Raw genomic sequence first — 21,557 nt, 5'->3', positions numbered from 1 at the left:
CCTATCATTTATGGCTGCTTTTGTCGCAGACTAAATGGCTCAAAAAACCTAAAGCATTTACTCCCTTGGTCTTGAACTAAAAAGTTTCTTGACTTCTTGTTCAGTGGGCTATTCAGAAACTATACATTTGCAGATTTCAGTCCACGGAGCTTTGAGAAAGTGAATTTGAGCTAGAGAGATGATGGTTTCACAGTTAAAAGCACTTGCTATTCAGTTCCCAAGTTCACAATTGTCTGTAACACCCTGGGGGATTCAATGTCTTTTTGGCCTCCATGGGGAGCAGAAATACATGTGCACGCAGGCAAAGTACTCATACATCCAAAAAAATAAAAAGCCAGGCACGGTGATGTGCATCTACCTAGAACATTGGAGGGCAGAAGTGCAGGAGTTTGAAGCAGCCTGGCCTACATGAAAACTGTCCCAAAGGCTGAATAAACAACAAAAGGGCTGGAGAGATGGTTCAGCAGTCAAGAGTAGGTTCCTGAAAGCTGTCCCCTGACCATCACATACGCATCGTGGCAATGCTAACACTCTCACTTCACCCACACTAAAGTGAATGAGGCTAGACATGGTGGCACAATCCTTTGATCCAGGCAGTAAATCTCTGTGAGTTTGAGGCCAGACTGGTCTACAAAAATGAGTTCTGGGGCTGGAGAGTTGGCTCAGTGGTTAAGAGCACTAACTGCTCTTCCAGAGGTGCTGAGTTCAAATCCCAGCAACCACATGGTGGCTCATTAAACATCTATAATGGGATCTGATGCCCTCTTCTGGTGTGTCCGAAGACAGCGACAGTGTACTTACATATAATAAATAAATCTTTTAAAAAACCAAAAAACAAAAGTGAGTTCCAGGGTAACCAGGGCTGCCCAGTGAGACACTATCTCAAAAAACAAAACAAAAAACAAACAAAAAACCCAACCCTAGGTTAATTAGTACTAATTAAATGTCATGATCTTTTTTTTAAAAAGATTTATTTATTTATTTTATGTAAGTACACTGCTTATAGTCTCCCTGTCTTCAGACACACCAGAAGAGGGCATCGTATCCCATTACGGATTGTTGTGAGCCACCATGTGGTTGCTGGGAATTGAACTCAGGCCCTCTGGAAGAGCAGTCAGTGCTCTTAACCGCTGAGCCATCTCTCCAGCCCCCAAATGTCATGATCTTTAAAACCCTATTTTCATGCTATAAAAATATATGGGCCTTGAGAGTATACGAACCAGCACTGCACAGAGACAAGGAGGAAAGCACAGGATCTAGGTGACAAGAAGCACCAATACCAGAGAACAAGACAAGGCTGACTACCCAATCAAAGGGAAGACTACATTTTGCTGTTTCTGATTTCCTATGAAGTCTGGTGGCCAGAACTGAGAGGAAGAAGGCAGATTTACTGAGGTTGGGACAACTAGTCTGTAGTCATCCCAGAATACTATCTAAAGAAGGGGTGGGGCTGGAGAGATGGCTCAGTGGTTAAGAGCACTGACTACTGCTCTTCCTGAGGTCCTGAGTTCAAATCCCAGCCACCATGGCACATGGTGGCTCACAACCATCTGTAATGGGATCTGATGCTCTCTTCTGATGTCTGAAGACAGCGACAGTGTACTTATATATAATAAGTAAATCTTTAAAAAAAGAAAGAAAAGGGCAATTTAGATTCAATTTAGTTTGTGGTAAAAAAAAAACAAAAAAACTGTTAACTCCAGTGCTTCAACTAGAGCCTAGGATGTGACCAAAGTCTTCTTTTGCTTGGAAAAGTCTTCAGCTATTCTTCTAGACCCTAATCATCTGCCCAAACCTTGCTTGTGGAGCTGGGACACACCTCTCTACCTTTCTGAGTCTGGGCCTATTCCTTATACAATGTCCCCTGAGGGAATACTGAGCTGCCCATAAATGCAGTGGATGGAATAATGTGGGCTGTGTCCCCATCCTGATACCACAGGCTCCTACCACTACTCAGCACATTCTGCCCACCCCTCCACAATGGAACATCCTCAATACCCAGACATATTCCATTTGTTGGAATCAGGCTGCGTTCTAGAACCTTGCCCTCTCCAATGCCTTCCTCACTCTGGAACACACTGCTGTTTCCCACAGGACAGCCTAGCATGGCAGGATTTTGCTGGCCCTGGACAGTGACTTGAGAGCAGGCTGTGAGCAGGATGCGCTGGCGGGACCGCTTAGCTGTGTTATACTTCCCCCCAGGCCTGATGCTCACTATAGCTGCACTCATTCTCTTCTTCATACACATGGGTGTCTTTGCTAGTGATGTTCACAACTTCTGTGTCATCTACCACTACGACCGCATGAGCTTCCCTTACACGGTTGTACTGATAGTAAGTCTGGGGTGGGGCTCAAGAGCTGGTTGGGCAAAATCAAGGGGCTGATGGGAGTGTTTGTGATGTCAGGGGCCACTCTCCCATTGGATTGGTCTCCCAGTTTTCCCAGGTGATCAGCATCGGCTGGGCTGCCATGGGGTCACTCTACGCAGAGATGACTGGTGACAAGTTTCTTAGATGCTTTGCTTTGACCATCCTGAGTGAGTGGGGAGGTGTGCTACAAGGAGGGGGAGTTTTGAAAGCCTGAGACATGGCATGGAGGGGACAAACATGTTGAGCTGATGGGCTCTCTCCTCTATCCAGTCCTCAATGGAGCCATGTTCTTCAACCGCCTGTCCCTGGAGTTTCTGGCCATCAATTACCGAGAGGAGAGACACTGAGGCCTGGGGATTGGGGACAGGACTAAGAAGGGAGATGGAAAAAGCTGCTTCAGATGTTTTAATAAAGTCTGTTGTTTATTTGTACCTGTCTGCTCCTTTGAGGGTTGAAGTAGAAGGATGAAGACCCAGAGGCAAGCAGGTGAAGACCAATTTGATCAAAAGGGCTACAGACCTGGCCTTGTAGCCTCAGCCTCCAACTGTCTTGGCCAAGGGGATCTTAGTGTCTCAGGAATGAGGGAGAGGAGTAAAGCCCTCAAGCCTTCCCACCTTCTCTCCCTAGGACTCCAGGTCCTAAGCTGGCCCAAACATGAGCAAGGGCTCAGGAAGGACCTACACGGATGTGAGGGTTCATGAGCGGGTCCAGATTGGGATCACTGTCTGCTGCAGCCCGGCCGAGTCGAGACATAAGGGCGAGGAGCGCCAGGAAGCCCAGCAGCCCTAACAGGAGCAGCAGTCCTGCCCGCTGGAGCAGAGTCAGTGGCCGCTTCCGGGACCCAGCCCGGCTCCTAAGAGGAATGAGAGAAAAGTCAGGTCAGGCCCTGGGTCCCTGCCCTGGCACAGGGAGAAGCCTTAGCCACTGCCTTTGTGGACTGGAACTGGTCACCCTGCACTCCTGTATTCACCATCATATTGCGTTATTATGAAGCTTGAATTAGTAGGACACAAATTATCCTGGGAGCCTGAGTATGTTAAATATGAGGGACACTTAGAAAAGTCAGGTGGTACCACAGCGGGAAGGGGCCTCAGAGCCCAAACCCTTTATAGGAGGAAAGGGCAGAGACCCTGGGGAGGACATGACACACCAAAGTTGCCTGTCAAGCCAGGGCCTCACTGTGGCCCTGGCACTGAATGTTGTTTGTCCCCAGAACAAGTTCCACTGTCATCAAATTGTCCATGATGGGGCCTCTCCTTTCTGACGTTCCACCCTTGGGCCTGTGTACCTGAGCAGCTGGGCCAGCCAGCCCAGAGCAGGCCGGCGGCGGTATTTGTCGTCGTCACAATCTCCATGAACGCCTGCTGTCCGGTCATCATCCCGTGTGTCATACACTTTCCTTGGGGCTGTAGAGATAGAGACACGAGTATCAACAGGTTCAGACAAACTGATCCTGTGGCATGGGTGGAGGTCATATGAAGGATTTCCTGCCCTTCCCAACCTAATAGAGTACCTTAGGAACTGTGGGGAAGCAATATCTGAACTTGGAGTGAGGAAAAGCCATTCCACATGAGCTCCTGAGCTTACTCCACCCAAATCACCCTATATTTTTTGTTTTCTGTTCTCTGACTGGGAACAGTTCCCCAGCTCACCGTGTGTCAGGGCTTCAGTACTACCCATGTGTATGACTGTGTGTTGCTCGGGATGGCTTGGGGAAGGAGGAGGGCGGGGAACCTGGCTGTAGAAAGCTGGAGCAGCTGCAGTGCTCTCTCTCTCTTCCTGTACAGGAGTGGTGGTGGCTGTGGAAAGACAGAACTCTCAGTAGAGCAGGGAGGCAAGGTTCAGACAGCAGACAGAGATCACCACTTACCATTAAAGCTGGACCAGTCAGAGAAGTCTGAGGAATTGAGGGGCTCAGGCTCTGGGCTTATCACCTCATCGATCTGCAGAAAGGAATCTAAGTCAGTAGCCCGTCCACTCCTGCTGCTAACCCATCCAATCTGCCTCAGGAGAGGCCGGCACAAACAGATGGTCAGACAGACAGAGAGACTCTCACCAGAGGGAGGCCCAGTCCTGCGCGGGCCCAGTTGACTGTGGCTAGCTTTTCTCTCAGTGCTGAAGCCACTGGGCCAGCTAGGTTAGCTGGGGGGAAGATGGGGCCGTTACAGCTGGGGCACTGGTAGCCTGCAGGCGCTGTGTTTCTCGGTAGCTGGGCAGCACGCTCATTGATACAGGCCCAGTGAAAGAGATCTTAGGACCCATAAAATAAAAAAGGACAGACATAAGAGGCAATTCTTTGAGCTCTTACCCTTGACCTAGCAATCCCATAACCCCGAGGGCCAGTGTACAGCAGGAATGAATATGTGTGGATGCCCAGGGCGGCTCCTTTTCTCCTCACTTCAGGTCCCTAAGGCTTCTTGCCATTGAACCAAATCAAAGTAGAGTCTACCAATTTGGCCAGCCCATGAGAAGGTGTGACTGGAATGAAAATGCCTTCCACCCTTTCGAGAGTCTTCTCAGGTCTAAAATCATCATACTCCTTGGCTAATGACTACACAACACTTTCAGGCTGGGTGTGGGGCAGTGCCTATAATCCTAACACTCAGACTGGGTGGGGGCTAGTGCCTATAATCCTAACACTTGGGAGCTAAAGGCAAGAGTGTCAAGATTTCAAGATCAGCATCATGAAATCCCAGTCTCAAACAAACAAACAAAACCCTACATACAAGGACACTTTCAGGGAAGCATCCCAGACACAGATACATGCAGATATGCAGAGGCACAAATACACATGTGCTTAGAAATACACAAGCAAACTCAAGAGCCATTCCCTTAACGCACACAGTAGTCATACATGTAAGACATACACATCTGTGCACTCATGTCCCCTAATACTCAACCCCCCCACCTTCTTGTCATCCTGCATCCCTCGGGACATGGGCTCATATACACCCTTTACCCATCTTCTCACCCACAAGTACTAGTCAAGGTATACCTTTGTATGAGCGCACACACAGTTTCACATGGAGAATACAGGTGAAGCTGCCCCTTTTGGACCAGCACCTTGTAAGGTGGGTAGCTTCCTCTTGGTTCAGTCTTAAGAGTCAGTAACGTTCCCTAAAGTGGATCTTGCTCACAGCCACAGCTCATAGTCATCTCTAGCTCTCCAAGACTAGCAGAGCAGGAAGTAGGAGCTTTAACCTGGGGAAGATTCTAAGGCCTAGGAAGGGAAAAAGCTTGCATAGGCTTAGAAAACAGTACAGCAGCACCTAAAAGAATCAGGGTCTGAGGTTCTGCCCTCCAGGCTTGAGGGGCCCATTGTATTGCTGCTAGAAGGGTGCTATTAAACTGGTCTCCAAGCTGGATCCTGGGGCTGCCCTGACCCCTTCCCAGGCCTCACCATAGCAGACAAGGCGGGTGGTCTCCCGACTGGCCAGGGGTGTATTGCACAGGCGGCAATTGGGGTTGTAGTCACTATCTTGTAGCCACTGCAAGTAGGACTGCACGATGCACTAGAAGGGGAGAGAGATGTCACAACTGGTGCCCCAGGCTCCACGATGAGCATACCACTCCAAGGCCCAACTGCCTTGTTTCTCCCATCAGACTCAACATTTCATGTTCCATCAATGCACATTTATTGAGCAGCTACTGAAGGCATTGCAGAGCGCATCATGCGCCAAGTCCTCGTCCTTGTGGAGCCTTCAGTCTAGCATAGGACCCCTCGTGGATTTGGAAGTAGCCAAGCTTGTCTGTCCACCCACCCTGCTCAGACACTTCTCTAAATGCCCCACCTTGGCGTGATTGGCTACCAGGCAGTGCTCGCAGACGTTAACTCGGTGTTCAAAGCAGAACAGGTTCGTCACCTTCCTCTTGGGACACTTGCAAAGTCCCATGACCGATCCTAGGGAAAGGTAATCACTTAGCAGAAAGCCAGGTTCTGGTGGCTGCCACTTTGTTCTCACCAACACAGTTCGTCTCTTCTTCTAAATCCCCCAGTCCTGTCCCACACCAGTCCCATCACCAAATTCTTCTATATTGCCTCAGCAAGGGTAAAGCCACGTCCCCTGTACACAGATCGTACCACAAATGACTGATCCCTCATTCCATCAAGACCCAGACCCTAGACAGATCTCTCCACAGCAACTCCAATACCACCAGTCCCGCCCCCAAAACCCCACCCCCTCTTGACCCGCCCCCAGCCGGCAGACCACATTCCGGATGTTGGCGAACCTTTGCGATGCCGGTCGTGACAGGTGCGTACCGTAATGGAAAGAGCGGAAGGCCGGGGACTGCGCTCACCAACTCCGGTAGCTGCAGCTCCGCTCCCTTCGGATCCGGCCTCTCTGATTATCCCTCCGCTGCCACGTCTCTTCCGGGTGCGGCGCACAGTGATGACACCACATCACTGCTAGGACACGCCTTTGCTTTACGCTTGGCGTAAAACCTGTGACGGCAAAGAGGGGTCGGCCTCCTGCCTTGTGTCACTTCCGCCTTCTCGCTAGCCGGGCGGGTAATTTGAACGTTTGAAGCCGCAAACCTCCCGGTTGGCGCGAGCCTAAGTAGGCGACCGCGGCGGAAACTGAGCCCGACCATAGACATGTCGGAGCGGCGAACACGATCCGGAGGGGCCGTCCAGCGGTCTGGTGAGCGAAGGGGGCACGAGAGCAGTGGGCCCGGGTTGTTTGGGAAACAAAACTTGGCTCCTGGTGGAAGACGCCCCAAAGGGGTAGTTGGAAAACAACTTCTGCTGTTCTGGACTCGTCAAGCGTCTTGTTTCGTTTGGTTGTTGTCTTTTTTTCGAGCAAACTTGCTCAACATTAAACATGTTCTCCTTTCCAGGGCCCAGAACTTCACTTACTAAGCTTTCAAAGTCGTCCAAGCGGAAATCTGGCTCAGATCTCCCGAACACGTTCCCTGAAGTCTGGCCGAAGGTGAGTTCCTAGGTCATCAGGTGTGGGGGTTGGTCTTGTGCTCTGTGTATTCAGATGCTAATTTCCATACCCAGGTATCTCGAGTCAGGCTAGCAAGGTCAAGCATCTGCTCACTCACTGTTTTTTATCATCTCGGATTGGTTGATAAGAGCTTATCAGCCTATGGCTGGGCAGGAGAGGACAGAGGAGGCGGGGGCATCCGAGCCCGTTGCGGAGTCTCAAAGAGACCTTAGAGAAAGAATTAGGAGAGGGGGAGGTGTGGAGGGACCATGTAGTTTCCCCTTGAGGTCGAGAGGAGAAAACAGTCATGAGGACACACGTGGACCAGAGTAAGTCAGGGCAAGACTCAGATGCAGGTAAAGGACTATATGGCTGGGAAATAGGCAGCCTGAGAGGGTTAGAGTAGCTCAGAACCTGCACAGCATAGTGCCAGCAGCCATTTAATACCTCGGTGGCATTTACTCAGGCAGAGGGAAGTGGGGGGAAGACATGTTCTGCCGTCATTTAGGAGCAAAGACACACACACTGTGTTTCTATAGTTGCTGCCTAACATGGGGCGAGAACTTACGAACTAACAAACTTAGAACCAGGCTTAGAGCCTAAAAAGTCTTGGGAGGTGAGAAAAACATTTCTTCTTCTTTTTTTCTTTTTTTGTTCTTTTTTTCGAAGCTGGGGACCGAACCCAGGGCCTTGCGCTTCCTAGGCAAGCGCTCTACCACTGAGCTAAATCCCCAACCCCGAGAAAAACATTTCTTAGCAACCCCCTTCCCCCTAAATTACTTTATACTGACCTAGCAGGCTTTGAACTAATGTAAAGCTTCTGGCTAACACGTTCGTTTGTTTGTATGTTTGTTTCAGACAACTCCAGCAGCTCCAGTCAGAAAAGCCATCATCTTGAAGAAGATCGTACCTCGTGCAGTAGAGGTAAGGGGCTGAGAGAGGGATTTGGGAGTGAGATGTCAAAACTGGGCTGAGAGAGGGATTTGGGAGTGAGATGTCAAAACTGGGCTTAGCTATTGATCAACTGGTTGATGTTATCCCTGCAGGTCCCAGATGTCCACACACCAGTTCGCAGGAGTCCTAGGGTAAGCTCAGTTCCATCTGATTATATGCATAGGACTTAATTTGTTCGCCTTAGAGAGTGGGCATACTAAACACTCACTCCTGTCCAGGCAACAGCTTCATGGCTTGTCAGTTTAGATCTCACTGTGTAACACAGTTTCCTGAGCTGGAAGTTACTGTAGACCAAACTGGCCTTAAATTCACAGAGATCCACCTGCATCAGTCTCTGAAGATAGATTCAAATAATAGAGATGGGCGTGCTACCTACCAGGAGTGGCTCTAATTACCATTTGTGTTTCCTGCCTGCAGGTGTTACTCATTTTTAGTTCTTTATGCTCTGAGCATTTTCACTATTTTTCCTAAAAAGTTATGCCTTAAGCATAGGTCTGTAAATTGTTTTGCCACCAGGTAATTATGGTGGTACACATCTTTGATCCCAAGATTTGGGAGGCAAAAGCGGGCAGATCTCTGAGTTTGAGGGCAGCCTGATCTTCAGAGGGCTAGGACATCCAGGGCTACACAGATAGGGTTCTATCTCAAAACAACAAAACAAAACAAAACAAAAAGTTTGTTTTACTCCCAGCATTTATTTATGGTTGTAGAATGAGTTATGTTAGGGGCTAGAAAGATGGCTCTGGTTAAGAGCAGTTTTCAGATTAAATCAGATCCTAAACACCTATACCCCCAGTGTCCAGTGCCCTCTTCTGACCTGCACAAGCACATGCATACACAGTGTAAAAGATGCCCTGTGGTGGTGCACACCTGTAATCCCAGCACTCAGAAGACAAAGGCAGGCAGATCTCTGAGTTAGAGGCTAGCCTGCTCTACAGTGTGAGTTCCAGGACAGGGTTACATGTGGCCAAGCCTGGCCCTGAACTTAGTATGTGCTTAAAGCTGGTTTTGAATTCCTGATTCTCCCAAGTGCCGAAATTATAGACACACGCCCAATGATATTTTGTTCTTTGAACAGGGTTGTGTTGATCTGGCTGGCTTTGGTACTTTTCGAGTAACATATGCTGGCCTTGAACTCAAGGTTACCTTCTTTCCTTGGTCTCAGTGTGCAGGGGATTACAGGCGTGAGGCAAAGTGCCCAGTTTGATTTGTTATTCTGATGTGTATGGTGTTGGAGATCAATCCCAGTCTAGTCCCAGGTCCATACTAAGTAGGTGCCCTGCTGGTGGGATAATCCCAGCCATCTTTTTTTGGGGGGGGGCGGGGGGGGAGCCAAGGCATTGTTTTTCTGGGTAGCAGCCCTGTCCTAGAACTTGCTTTGTAGACCAGGCAGGCCTCAACCTCACAGGTTCATTCTCCCCAACCCCCCAGTGCTAGGATTAAAGGCATGCACCACCACGCCTGGCATCCCGACCAGCTTTTGACCCAACCAACTTTTAACCAAAGTAATGACATAATAAGCTGAAGTTTCATAGGAAGATTTTTCTAAACATAACCTTTAGAGCGGGAACTTCTGCGCTCAGTGCCAGCCTGCTCTCCAGAGAGACCTTGTCTCAAAAATAAAAATCCGCTGACTTTGCTGCAGATGACAGAAGTAGTGGTCAGCGGTCGTTCCTCTCTTGATGACTTCCTTGTATTAGAGCACAGGTGTCCTTGAGTTTGTCCTTTTTTTTTTTTTTTTTTTTTTTTTTTTTTTTGGAGCTGGGGACCAACCCAGGGCCTTGCGCTTCCTAGGCAAGCGCTCTAACCACTGAGCTAAATCCCCAACCCCGAGTTTGTCCTTTTACTATTTTACTAGGTGTTGGCCAAGTTTCACGTTCATCAAGTCAGTGAGCCTCCAGTGTGCAGGATTCTGCTGTACATGCTGGGCACTGACAGTTAAAACTAGACAGCTGGTGGTCCCCGATATTCCAGAAGTTTCCCTGTCTGGATGGCATGAGTGAATTAACTGAGTCACAGGCCGACTTCAGATAGCCGTGTTGTGATCGTAGAAGTAAGAGTGTTGTGATGGCATAGTTAGCAGATGAAAGCCTAGGCTGCATCTCAGGCGTGAACAGCCTCCCTGAGGAGGAACTATTTGAACTGAGAGTGGAGGTATGAGTAACCAATGCATTAGCCTCAAGTACATGTATCAGGTTGAGCTTTTGCTGTTGACAGCTTTGCCATGACCCCACTGGCCTTTAGCCAGAGCCCTTAAGATGTCCACATACACAGAGGTTACGGCATTGCAGTGTGCTGTAATACCACTTCTGTTGTACCTTCCTCTTCAGTTTCTGGATCATTATTTTCTGACCTCAGCCATACTGGCCCCTTTTGTTCCTTGAACCTGACTGAAACACCTGGTCCTCAAGGCTTTTGTGTCTCCTCTTCCTACTCGCTACCTAGAACACGGTTACTCCAGATGTCCATACAACTCTGCTGCACTCTGTCAAACCATAGCCTGTGTCCCCTTCTCAGTGAGCCTGCAATCCCAGCCTGCCCCCAAGGTTTGTCCTGCAGCCCTGGCTGGCCTTCAACTCAGAAATCTGCCTGCCTCTGCCTCCCAAGTGCTGGGATAAAGGCATGCGCCACCACCACTACCACCACCCAGCCTGCTCTGCGTTTTAACCCCCAGTTTCCCTCATTTTGCTCTTATGGCTACAGTGGAAGCACTGAAGTGCCAGTGGCTTTTTGTTTTCCTTGATGTATTCACAGTTCCCAGAACAGTCCCTGGTATAGGACAGGTCACCAATGGATAGTTGGTCAAATGAACATTTTTGAAAAATCTTTAGCAGTTATGTAGCTGGTAAGCCTGGATGCAGTAGTTAGGATGCCATCGAGCCAGCTTAGATATGCTAACAAGTGTAGCTATTTACTAGGTACACCTGGTGGTAGCAACAGGAAATAACTTGTCACAAGTGCCACTCCTTAGGAACAATATGGTTCTTCCTAACAGTGGGCATGGAACCCAGGGCTTCACATTGTGGGCATGTGTTCTGTGGCTGCATTTGTTGCTTAAAGTCTATCATGGACTGGGGTGGAGCGTCACAGCATGGTGTTTGCTGACGTTGGACAAGGCCCTGAGCCCCATCCCTACCCCATGAAGTACAAAGAAGCAGTAGAAACCCTGTGTGTCTTGTAGGCAGTCATTCCATCCTGAATTCCCTAGCTGATTAGACTTCTGTCCTGTCCTGATACAGGTCTCTTTTATCTTGGAAAAAGAGAACAACCCTCCGCTCAAGGTGCCCACTAAGGAGGACCTCTTCAAGATGTGTAGTGTCCCTGGCACTCCCTCCAGCACCCCCGTGCTGTGCACTCAGAATGTTAAGTCTAACTCTAGAGAAGTGGAGCCGGACACCAGAGATTTGGAAATGTCTCAGAAAGTCAGGCGGTCCTACAGTCGGCTACAGAGCCTCCATTGTGCCTCAACCTCCACCCCCGGCCGCCGATCCTTCTTTGGCTTTGAGGGACCTGAAGACTTGCCTGGAGTCTCACCTGTCATGCGTTCAAAGTTAAGGGAGACCCCAAAGGTGCCTGTGAAGAAACACTTGGTTCCAGATAGAATGCTCCCTGGAATCTCTCCCCCAATTGCGAAAGAGAAACGAAAGAAGAAGGTTCCTGAGATCACGGTGAGTGAGCAAGCAAGGTGTGCAGGGCCAGGCAGCTCTGCCTCGTAAGGGAAGGCAGTGCCTGAGGGTGTGGGTGGCGTGCTCTGGCCAACATGGCTGCTCTTCCCACTCATGTGCCCTCATTTCTTTCCACCAGAAGTCAGAGCTGGATAAGTGGGCTGTGGCCATGAATGCTGAATTTGAAGCTGCTGAGCAGTTTGAGCTTCTGATTGAATGAGATGACTGGGATGCCAATCATGACTGGGCTGAACTGGCCGACTTCCCTCTTCCTGTACATACTGCGCCCTTTGAGTAGAGCAGGATATATGGATTCCTCTTCACTAGCCTTGTTATTCATAATGGTGTTGCTGGCCCCTTATCTTGTGTCTAGTTACCCTGGACTTTCTACCTCTACAGTGTTGGGAGTGAGAAGCCATTTCTGCTCTAGCCAGAACTACTGTCAGGAACAGGTTTAGCTGTGGCCGTCCCTGCTGCTGGTTCAAGCCACCAACCAGTAAAGAGGTTCTGTGTTCTGCTTTGTTTCTGTAGAGAGAACTCAAAAGACTGGGGAGACAGTTAAATGCTCGAGGGAGGATCTGGACATTGAGTCTGTGGAGTCCAGGATATGAAAGGAGAAGGGGGGCATAGTTGGTTTTTTAACACAGTGACTGTCGTGTAGGAACCGGTCTGTGTCTGCTCTCTGCTGTTGACATTGGTGAAGGGTGTGCTGCTGCTTACAGCAGAGAGAGTGCACTTGACAGTGTGGGCCTCAGTGCACCAACGTCAGGTTTATAGTCTCTACTTTGACCTCTTTCTTCACCCACATGTTAAATACAAGCTGCGTGGTCTCAGCTCTGATATGATGTCACGTCACCTCTCACGTGCTAGACAGCTGGAGCACTGATGGCAGCTTTTGCTGTGAGCTTAACTATTGTCATGTAAGACCATTTCTGGGGTCTGGGAACACAAGTGGATGTATCATGGTTTCTGCGGCTCCTGCCTGCCTGCCACCTCCTCTCAATTATGGTAAAAGCTATGGTTTAAAGGCCATTGGACTTCCAACATTTACAAGTTCATTAGAATAGAAGCAGCCGGAATGAGAACTCGCGGAAGTGCCTGTCCTACCAGGATGCTTTCAGTGGAAAGCTCCTGCAGGGTTTGTTCTCACCTGCTCCTGTGGGCCCCGAGCTGGGTCATGCTGAGTCGTTACCACCACTGCAGCCTGTCTGCCTTTGAGGAACTACCGTGCAGCCTAAGGGAAGGGTGGCTTGATTTCAAATAAACTTTTTAGAATTTTGTACCTGTTTGTAGACTGCTTTTTATTTGATTGAAGATAGCCACTGCAGTGAAGCCTTCCATGCCATGTATTTGGGCTGCCTCACCTGTACGAGCTGCCAGCCTGGCCTCCATCCAATGACCCCCAGTTCCCAGTTTCTTCCTCCAAGCTAGGGCTTCCTGGAATGAAGGCCCAAGCTCTCCTACCAGGAGGGAAGAACTTGGATCTGAGGAAGGCTGCTAAGCACTCTTTCCCAGAGGAGGTATATATGGCATCGACTACAACTAGCCCTGTTTCCCTTTTCCTCAGGCTCTATCCAATGGAGGACCTGTGGCCCAGGTATAATAGCTCCTCTTGGACATTACCCAGCATCCAGGCTGGAGCACCCCTGAGAGGCTGACCTGAGACAGTGTGATTCCTAGGTCTGTCGTGTAGGTCTGTCTAGCTCATCCTCTGGTGAAACCTAGGCCATTATGTTTTCCCCAGAGCTCTTGCTAAGCCTAGAGTACTGTCTCAGCTAGACCGGCTGGCCAACAAGACCTCAGATCTGTTTGTCTTACCCCTTCCCACCTCTAGGGTTAAGATACATGCTACCACATCTGGCTTCTGTGTTGGTGGGGGATCTGAACTCAAGTCCTCATACTTGCATAGTAAGCCCTTCATTCACTGAGTCATCTCTCCTTTGCTGTACCATCATGTTGCATGCTTAGAGGGCATCTGCATTATCATAAATTAAAATGATACTGGCCAGATGTGGTAGCACTCACCCATACTGTGATCCCAGCACTAGGGAAGCAGAGGCAAGTGGATCTCTGGGTCCCAGGATAGCCTAGTCTTCATAGTTCTAGGTCAGGCCGAGCTATGTAGGGAAACTCTTATAAAACAAACGCCCAAGTTGTGGTAGCACATGCCTTTAATCCCAGCACTTGAGAGGTAGACGCAGGCCAATTTTCTGAGTTCAAGGCTATACAGAAATTCTGTCTTGGGGGAAAAAAAACAGCTGGACACTAGAGCTTGGCCCTGTAAGGACCTGGTGTTGGCCCCTCTTCAGTGTTGATGCTCTTGAGAGATCAGCCAGCCCATTCACAGGTACCATTATGGCAGTACTGAAGGAAGGGAGAACAGGGGTAGCAGGTAGCTTCAAACTTGTAACGGGAGGAGATGCTTTATTTCCATCCCAATAGATGGGACCTATGCTACACTGAGTAGGGAACACCCTCAAAGCAAGCCCACCAACGACAGACAGGATCTTAAGGAAGGGACGCTTACTCAGCAGGGAACATTTGTCTCTGTGTAAGCACAGCACTGGGGACAAGTTTGCAATTATATTAAAAAGAACTATTCTGAGTGAAGAAATGATGTGGGGTTGAATCTGTCAGCCAGCTGTGGTGGTGCCTATCTGCCATCCCTGCTCTTGTGGGGTGGAAGGGGCAGAAGCTCTAAGCCACTGTGATAAGTTTGAGACCAGCCTTTCTCAAACACAAGAACAAGACAAACCTTTGGTGTAAGTGTGCACCCTGCAGTGCTGTACATTTGGGGTGTGTTTATGTGCTAGAAACTCCTTCAGGGGCTGGAGCTCAGAGGTAGAGTGCTTGCCTAACACACATGGGCCTTTGGGCTTTGTCTCCAGTACCACTTACATGAAACGATTGAATATCTGTAATTGAATTGTCCTGTCTGTGTGTCTGCCTGCCTTCCTCTGTTTTTCGAGACAAGGTTTGTGTGTACCCCTGGCTGTCCTTTAACTCAGAGACCAGGCTGGCCTTGAACTCAGAGATCTGCCTGTCTGCCTCTTGAATGTTGGAATTAAAGGCATGCACAGCCACCACCTTGCAAATGTCCTGTATTTTTTTACATTATTTATTTTATGTATGTGAATACACTTGCTGTCTTCAGACACACCAGAAGAAGGCATCAGATCCCATTACAGATGGTTGTGAGCCACCATGTGGTTGTTGGTAATTGAACTCAGGACCTCTGGAAGAGCAGTCAGTGCTCTTCTGAGCCATCTCTCCAGGCCCTCCTGTATTTCATATGGTGATTTTTACCAAAGCAGAATTGAGCAGAATTTTGTCACATACCTCCCTTCAAAAAAGCAAAACCAAAAACCCAACCAACCAAAAAAAACCCCATAAGGGCTGGGGGAGAGGAGGAGGAGGTGATAATATTTAAAGGAGCCCCCTACTCTTGTATGAGTGGGGAATCACCTCAGCTTGCAGCATCAGGTGGGTGTAGCAGTAGAATAAAAACAGGCACAACCGGTTCCCACATGTCACCATTCCATGCTCGGCCCCTGGCACTCTCCCACATAGGTGGTTGTTCCCTGGCATTAGTTCTAGTGCCATAGCTCCATATGGAACTAACCTTAATTTATCTCAGCGGTGACTGGCTTCAGTGAGGCACCATGCCACGTTAGCCTAGCTAGCTTCTGGCCCCAGCAGGTAGTCACCCTGGCCAGAGGGAAACTCTAGTCCCAAATACCCGTTAATATCAAGACTCAACAAGGGGTTGGGGGTAGCTCACTGATAGAGCACTTACCTAACAAGCACAAGATCCTGGGTTGGGTTCTCAGCTCGGGGTGGGGTGGGGGGGGGCTTAACAAACTGTAACCCAGCAACCAGATTTATATGTTAAATACTCTTATATGTTAAATACTCAAAGTGTAACACATCCACACAATAAACTTACAACCAGTTGATATGGACATAAACCACCCACCTAGATAAGATAAAGTTTGCTCATCTAGACATACAAAATCCTATACAGGCCCATGCCTTAGGAATAGTCATAACAACCTGTAAATGTGCAGAGAGAAATCTTAACACCCGCCCACCGCCATGTTCTCTTCTTGGCTCCCTCTCCTCCCTCAGGTCTCCTCTGCCTCTCTAAAACTTTTCTCCCACCCATGCTTCCTTCTTGTCCAATGACAGGCCTCGTTCTATCCTACACCTGCCTTCACCTGCATAATGACATCACCCTTCGGGTGGGTACTGAGAAGCCGGGCAAAGAGCCCCGGGGCTCCCGAGAGCCCTCCTCCTGTTACTGCGCTTCACATTCTGTGTTTTGTCTGTTTCTCCAGAAAGGGTTTCATGTAATCTAGGCTGGCCTTTACACTGTTATTTACCTGAAAGGTGGCTTTAAATTCTTTAAATTCTTTATGCTCCTGTCTCCACTTCTAAGTACTAAGACTACAGCTATGCCTAAAATACTCACTTTTGGGATGTAATTGAATTTATACCCTGGAGATGGCTGTGGTCTCTGGAGGTGACTCAAGGTGTACAGACTTCAACCACACAAGCCTAACACCCCAAGTTTGTTCCTCGTCAGTAGTGGAAGAAAAGAACCAATTCCTGAAAATCATCTTCTGATGGGCCATACACACACACACACCTGTACTCGCTCACAGTGGTAATAAAGTTTTTCAAACACTGTCAACTGAGTGTATTGATTCTTTTTTTCTCCTTACGACAGAACAGCTCAGTAAGGTAGGATTTGCCTTGGTTCACAGTCTGCGGGTATAGTCCACCACGCAGGGAGCAATGGCAGCAGGCGTTGAGGAATCTGGTCGTGTAGCATTTGAGATGCAGGGAGAGAGGAGTACCGTGCTCAGAACTCTTTCTGCTTTTCCTTCTGTCTTGGACCCCAGCCCGTGCAGCAGTGTATCCTCCAAGAGAGGGTCTTCCTCTTCAGTTTACCCACTCTAGGAACTTCTTCACAGGCATGCCAGGAAATTTGTCTCCTAGGTGATTGTAGATTGTCAAGGTGACAATATTGACCATTAACACTGGGCATCCCGTATTGTACTTGCTGAGGGCTTTACCATCTGGGCTGGGCTTTGGTTGGGCAACACCAGTTCTGAGGACTCTGGCTTGCTGAATAGTGCTGGTAATAGGCGCTAGACCATTATTACTGAGGCCAGTTACTATCCAAAGAAAGCCATTGGTTAGAAAAGGCAAGCAAGCAAATGGATGGGGGAGGTGGGTCACTGACCAGGTCTGTGTCTCCTCAGTCTTGCACAGCCAAGAAGATCGCCCTCTACAAGCAGATTTTGAAAACAGCCATGCAGCCTACTGAGCCACAACTAGAAGAACCTAAGGACTCCGACGTGGAGGTGACAGCAAAGCTCTAGTGGCTCCCCATCTACTATTGACCCTAAGACAGAAGGCAAGAAAGATAGGCAGGCTGCAGAAATTCTTCCTTAGCCTGGGCCAAGACTTGTATTTCTGATCCTCAGTCTCCCACTGTGGAGTATCTCAGGTCCTTCAGCAGCCAGAGGGCCTCCTCTGGGAAATAGATCTCATTTGCTCTGGCCTTTCCACTGCTTCTTCCCCAGAAGCTGAGGGTTACAGAGATCAAATCCCTGTAGAGAAGAGAGGTGGACAGAGCCAGAAGGGGAAGGAGGGCTGGGCTCTTGGGTTGGAAGCCTTATACCATTTCAGTCACCAAAGCACCTTCTCTGCAAAGCCATCTTCAGGGCAAATGTTGGACGAGCAGCCGGAACCCACTGTCACATTCCTGTTCACACTCCTGAACACTCCTGAGCCCAGAGATGAAGAAACGTAAGGCTCCCTGAATGGTGTGCGTCTGTGAGTTACTTGAGGGACTTGGGAGGCAACTCCCACTCAAGACCATATGAACCTGCTAGGATTAAACTTTGGGCTGGACAGCAGGGAAGTCCACACGTGACTGATGGGGCTGGGTCTCAGGCTGGGAGACCCTGAGGTCCAACTCTTACCTCCACAGGGACACAGAGATATTGGAGAATCAGTTCGTGGATCAGGGTGATTGGGGCCCTAGGCGGACCTCAGAAGAAATACAGCTTTTGCAGATGGACTGCAATAGGTGAGTTTCAGGGACAGACCAATGGGTCAAAGTTTGCAAGACAGGTTGGTGAAGCCAGATCTAGTTCTTAGCTGAGGGCTTGGGCTGCTGTTGCAGCTTTGGGTCTCTGCTTGCTCTGAATTCTCTGCCTGTGTTTTTTGTTGTCTTTATTCTGTCAGGGCCCTCGACTCTCAGACAGACGTATCCTACAGGATCAGAATCTGTCCCATTGTTAGTGACCATAGCCATGGCCGAGTGGCAGGGGTCTAGTGTATTGCAGATTCTTACATTTAACTGTCAAAAGAACTGGAGAGGTAGTTGGTTGTGGAGGGGTTCTGTTCTGTGATGTCAGTCAATGGAGTTGGGGTCTACTCCATTCCTCCTGGCAACAGAGGTCCAGGGATGGAAGCGATGCCTCTCCTTCAGCGCTCCATGCCTTTGACCTTGGATCTGAGCAATGCACTTTTCCACTCACACTCCGCTGGCACTGAGCTCTCAGGCAGGGCTGATTCATACTAGAAACCTTCAGAGTCTTGAACCAGACCTTACAGAGCTCAAAGAGATAGCCAGCCTTCTGCCCTGCTCCTTGGAGACTGCAGCCTACCTGATAAGCAATTGGCTTAAGAAGAGCTGGGTGTGGTGAGGGGCTGCAATCCCAGCGTTTCGAGACGGAAGCAGCAAGATCAGGGGTTTAACATCATCCTCTCTCAGAATTCTAGGCCAGCCTGGGCTACTTGAGATCTTGTTATGAATAAGTGAATAAAGGTCGAGCATGTAGCTCATTTGGTTCAGCGTTCACCTTTCAGGAAGCTATGGTTTGAATCCCAGTACTGTATAAACTATGTGACAGTGTGTGTCAATCAGCAGTGGGAGGTGGAGTTAAAATAATCAAGAGTTCAATGTTGGGGGCTGGAGAGATGGCTCAGGGGTTAGAGCGCTGACTGCTCTTCCAGAGGCCCTGAGTTCAATTCCCAGCGACCATATAGTGGCTCACAACCATCTCTGATTAGGAATCCAACTACCTCTTCTGGCTTCTGAGGGCATCAGTCACTGGAACAGTCATAAACTAAATCTTTTTTTGTTTGCTTTTCTTTTCTTTTTTAAGATTTATTTTATGTATATGAGTACACTGTCTTCAGACACACCAGAAGAGAGCATCAGACCCCATTACAGATGGTTGTGAGCCACCGTGTGGTTGCTGGGAATTGAACTCAGGACCTCCTCTGGAGGAACAGTCAGTGCTCTTATCCACTGAGCCATCTCTCTAGACTGCTTTTCAAGACAGGGTTTCTCTGTGTACCCCTGGCTGACCTGGAACTCATTATGTAGACCAGGCTAGCCTGGAATTTACAGATGTCCACCTGCTGGGATTAAAGGTGTGCACCACTACTGGTCAGCTGAAATAAGTCAATCTTAAGGAAAATGCTGGCCATAGTAGCCCACTCTTTAAATCCCAGCACCAGGAGGCCGAGGCAGGCAGTTCTCTGTGTGTTGAAGCCAGTCTTGTCTATACAGTGAGTTCAATGCCGGCCAGGGCTACATGATGAGACATCTTCTCAGAAACAACAGAAAAGAAAAAGAGAAAGAGCAGGATTGGTTTTTCCAGACTGTTAATGCAGGTTATATGGGAGCAGCCGTTTCCTCTGCAGTGCTGATGTGGGGGATGGAGGCACCAGTCACAGAGCTAGTGCTGGAGGTGTGTGTATTATAGGGGCAACTGGGAAAAGAGCCTGGGGGTAAGGGAGCTCCTCTTTTGCCCTAGGCTTCAGGAAGCACTGTACGCTAACCAAAGGGAAAACCAGATCCTTGAAGAGAAGCTAGAAAACCTGGTGAGTCCCTCGGCCCCAGAGCCAAGCTTCGCCTGGCTCCTCCCTGCCCCCAGCCTTGACCCTTCGTTCCTGAGACTGAACTTAGCCCTGCTGGTAGAGCCATCTACCTCAGGTCCTGTAACCCTCTTTCCTAGCCTACCTTGTTGTACGGGGACCTGGAGGACATTTTGATCAGTCCAGAGGAATCTAGGGTCACCCAGGACACAGATAAAAACACCAAAGGCCAAGCAGAGAACATCTATGAGGAAGTAGAGAACATCCATGAGGAAGCAGAGGACATCCATGAGGAAGCAAAGGACATCCAGGAGGAAGCAGGGGTTACCCAGGAGGAAGTCCAACCTCTTGCACAACCAAAGAGTGTTTCTGGCCCGCGCTACTCCATTGATGTTTCCATACCTTTGCCAGCATCCAGCGTATTCCCAGAAGATTCATACAGGAATGCCCCATCAGTCAGCCCCTCTTTAAGCCCCAGCAATAAAGATCCCCACTGATTGCAGAACCAAGCATCCATGGGTCTCAGGTGAGGTAGACATCCAGCCAATCCAAGGAGAGCTAGGTCTCTGGACTTTCCTAATCCCATGGTGCTGCCCTCAGACTCACTCAAGGATCTATGATAGATAAGTTCTGGGGTAGGACAGGGAGGGGTTGTACTCATCCTTGAGGACAGAGGCTGTAATTTCAGAGGACAGACTAAGAAGGTCGGGAAGAACCTTATGTAGGTCATGGGGTGGGGAGCAGGAAGAGGGTGGGAATTCCCAAGGACTTAGAGATGCATTTAGATGGGGGGGGGCGTGACTGCTTGAGGGCTTTGCCTGTCAGTGTGTGCCCAGCCTGGGGGTCCTCACTAGGTTTCCACAATTCCTGAGGCTTTATTTATGACATAAACCGTGTGTGTGAAGGGAAGTCCTACTTTCTAAAGCCTGGGGAGGCGTCACTCAAGCTGAAGTACCTGGGTTGGGATCTCCCAAATCCACATAACAGTGGGATGCATAACACAAGTGGCCATTCCAGCACTTCCAAGGAGTGATGGGAAGCAGAGACAGAAGAGCCCCTGAAGCTCTCAGGCCAGCTAACCTACCTGGCCTGTGCAGTGAGAAAACCGCAGAGATACCTGTGGTGAGAAGTTTTGGATTTGGATTATTTTTTTAAAAAACATAGAAATATAAGAATATGTTTGCATTTTAACCCAAGGTATGGGATATGGGGCTGCTTCAGACTGTCCATAGCAGCTATGATTTGTCTCGTGCTCTAACAGGGGCGTGATTTTGCCAGCTGCAGATAATTTCTGCAATTGTGTGACGGCATTTGGAATCCTGGGGACTTTTCTAAGGGTATATAAATACTAGTGCCCCTGAGAGGTAGTATGGGTTCATTGGTTGGTTGGTTGGTATTGGTTGCAATTTGTTAAGTAATCATGGGCATAGAAGAACCAAGGAAATTTAGATGTCCAGACAGCGAATATCATACTTGCCCCAGGGACCTTGACTCCCCTAATCAGCAGGAAGTGGCCTAACCCCTGACTCTATTCATGGATGTCTCTCTTCCCCTCTATCGTTTTCTTTCCTCTCTAGTGTTAGGGGACTGAAAAGCTATAAGAAAAGGGTGAAGAAAGAAGAACCCGCATAGTAGTCAAGACAGCTATAGATACTGTCTAAACTGACAGCATGACCTCGATGGTACGGATAAGGGGAAGCTTTTATTGTAGAGATGAGAGAGAAGAGCTAGGGGCA

At 49.0% G+C, this 21,557-nt stretch overlaps 3 protein-coding genes across 3 annotated transcripts; 2 read left to right on the top strand and 1 right to left on the bottom strand.

Annotated features, from left to right (window-relative positions):
- Positions 1 to 2,026: 2,026 nt before the first annotated feature.
- Positions 2,027 to 2,716, top strand: Tmem262 (transmembrane protein 262). Its single transcript, XM_032891085.1, has 3 exons — positions 2,027 to 2,333; positions 2,437 to 2,536; positions 2,640 to 2,716. The coding sequence occupies exons 1-3, from the start codon at positions 2,160 to 2,162 to the stop codon at positions 2,714 to 2,716; spliced, it is 351 nt and encodes a 116-aa protein (XP_032746976.1). The 5' UTR covers positions 2,027 to 2,159.
- A 48-nt stretch (positions 2,717 to 2,764) lies between these two features.
- On the bottom strand, positions 2,765 to 6,772 carry Zfpl1 (zinc finger protein like 1). The gene is made up of 8 exons (XM_032891084.1): positions 6,669 to 6,772; positions 6,161 to 6,270; positions 5,770 to 5,881; positions 4,426 to 4,619; positions 4,240 to 4,312; positions 4,022 to 4,168; positions 3,658 to 3,775; positions 2,765 to 3,222 (listed from the first exon to the last, which is right to left on the bottom strand). Exons 2-8 carry the CDS (start codon positions 6,260 to 6,262, stop codon positions 3,036 to 3,038), a joined length of 933 nt encoding a protein of 310 aa, XP_032746975.1. The 5' UTR covers positions 6,263 to 6,270; positions 6,669 to 6,772; the 3' UTR covers positions 2,765 to 3,035.
- Positions 6,773 to 6,858: 86 nt separating this feature from the next.
- On the top strand, positions 6,859 to 13,201 carry LOC116890675 (sororin-like). Its single transcript, XM_032891083.1, has 6 exons — positions 6,859 to 7,012; positions 7,209 to 7,300; positions 8,159 to 8,224; positions 8,347 to 8,385; positions 11,494 to 11,922; positions 12,059 to 13,201. The coding sequence occupies exons 1-6, from the start codon at positions 6,967 to 6,969 to the stop codon at positions 12,137 to 12,139; spliced, it is 753 nt and encodes a 250-aa protein (XP_032746974.1). The 5' UTR covers positions 6,859 to 6,966; the 3' UTR covers positions 12,140 to 13,201.
- Positions 13,202 to 21,557: the final 8,356 nt, after the last annotated feature.

This window comes from Rattus rattus, chromosome 2 (assembly GCF_011064425.1).
Source record: "Rattus rattus isolate New Zealand chromosome 2, Rrattus_CSIRO_v1, whole genome shotgun sequence".
NCBI classification, from domain to species: domain Eukaryota; kingdom Metazoa; phylum Chordata; class Mammalia; order Rodentia; family Muridae; genus Rattus; species Rattus rattus.
This window is presented reverse-complemented; position numbering and strand designations above follow the sequence as displayed.

Coding starts and splice junctions, on each gene's coding strand:
- Zfpl1 (XM_032891084.1), bottom strand. CDS start 6,262: ATGGGACTTTGCAAGTGTCCCAAGAGGAAGGTGACGAACCTGTTCTGC. Junction 4,620..5,769: donor CACCCGCCTTGTCTGCTATG/GTGAGGCCTGGG, acceptor ATGGGTCCTAAG/ATCTCTTTCACTGGGCCTGT. Junction 4,169..4,239: donor TGACTGGTCCAGCTTTAATG/GTAAGTGGTGAT, acceptor GTCTTTCCACAG/CCACCACCACTCCTGTACAG.
- LOC116890675 (XM_032891083.1), top strand. CDS start 6,967: ATGTCGGAGCGGCGAACACGATCCGGAGGGGCCGTCCAGCGGTCTG. Junction 7,301..8,158: donor TCCCTGAAGTCTGGCCGAAG/GTGAGTTCCTAG, acceptor TGTTTGTTTCAG/ACAACTCCAGCAGCTCCAGT. Junction 8,225..8,346: donor TCGTACCTCGTGCAGTAGAG/GTAAGGGGCTGA, acceptor TTATCCCTGCAG/GTCCCAGATGTCCACACACC.
- Tmem262 (XM_032891085.1), top strand. CDS start 2,160: ATGCGCTGGCGGGACCGCTTAGCTGTGTTATACTTCCCCCCAGGCCTG. Junction 2,334..2,436: donor CTTACACGGTTGTACTGATA/GTAAGTCTGGGG, acceptor TTGGTCTCCCAG/TTTTCCCAGGTGATCAGCAT. Junction 2,537..2,639: donor CTTTGCTTTGACCATCCTGA/GTGAGTGGGGAG, acceptor TCCTCTATCCAG/TCCTCAATGGAGCCATGTTC.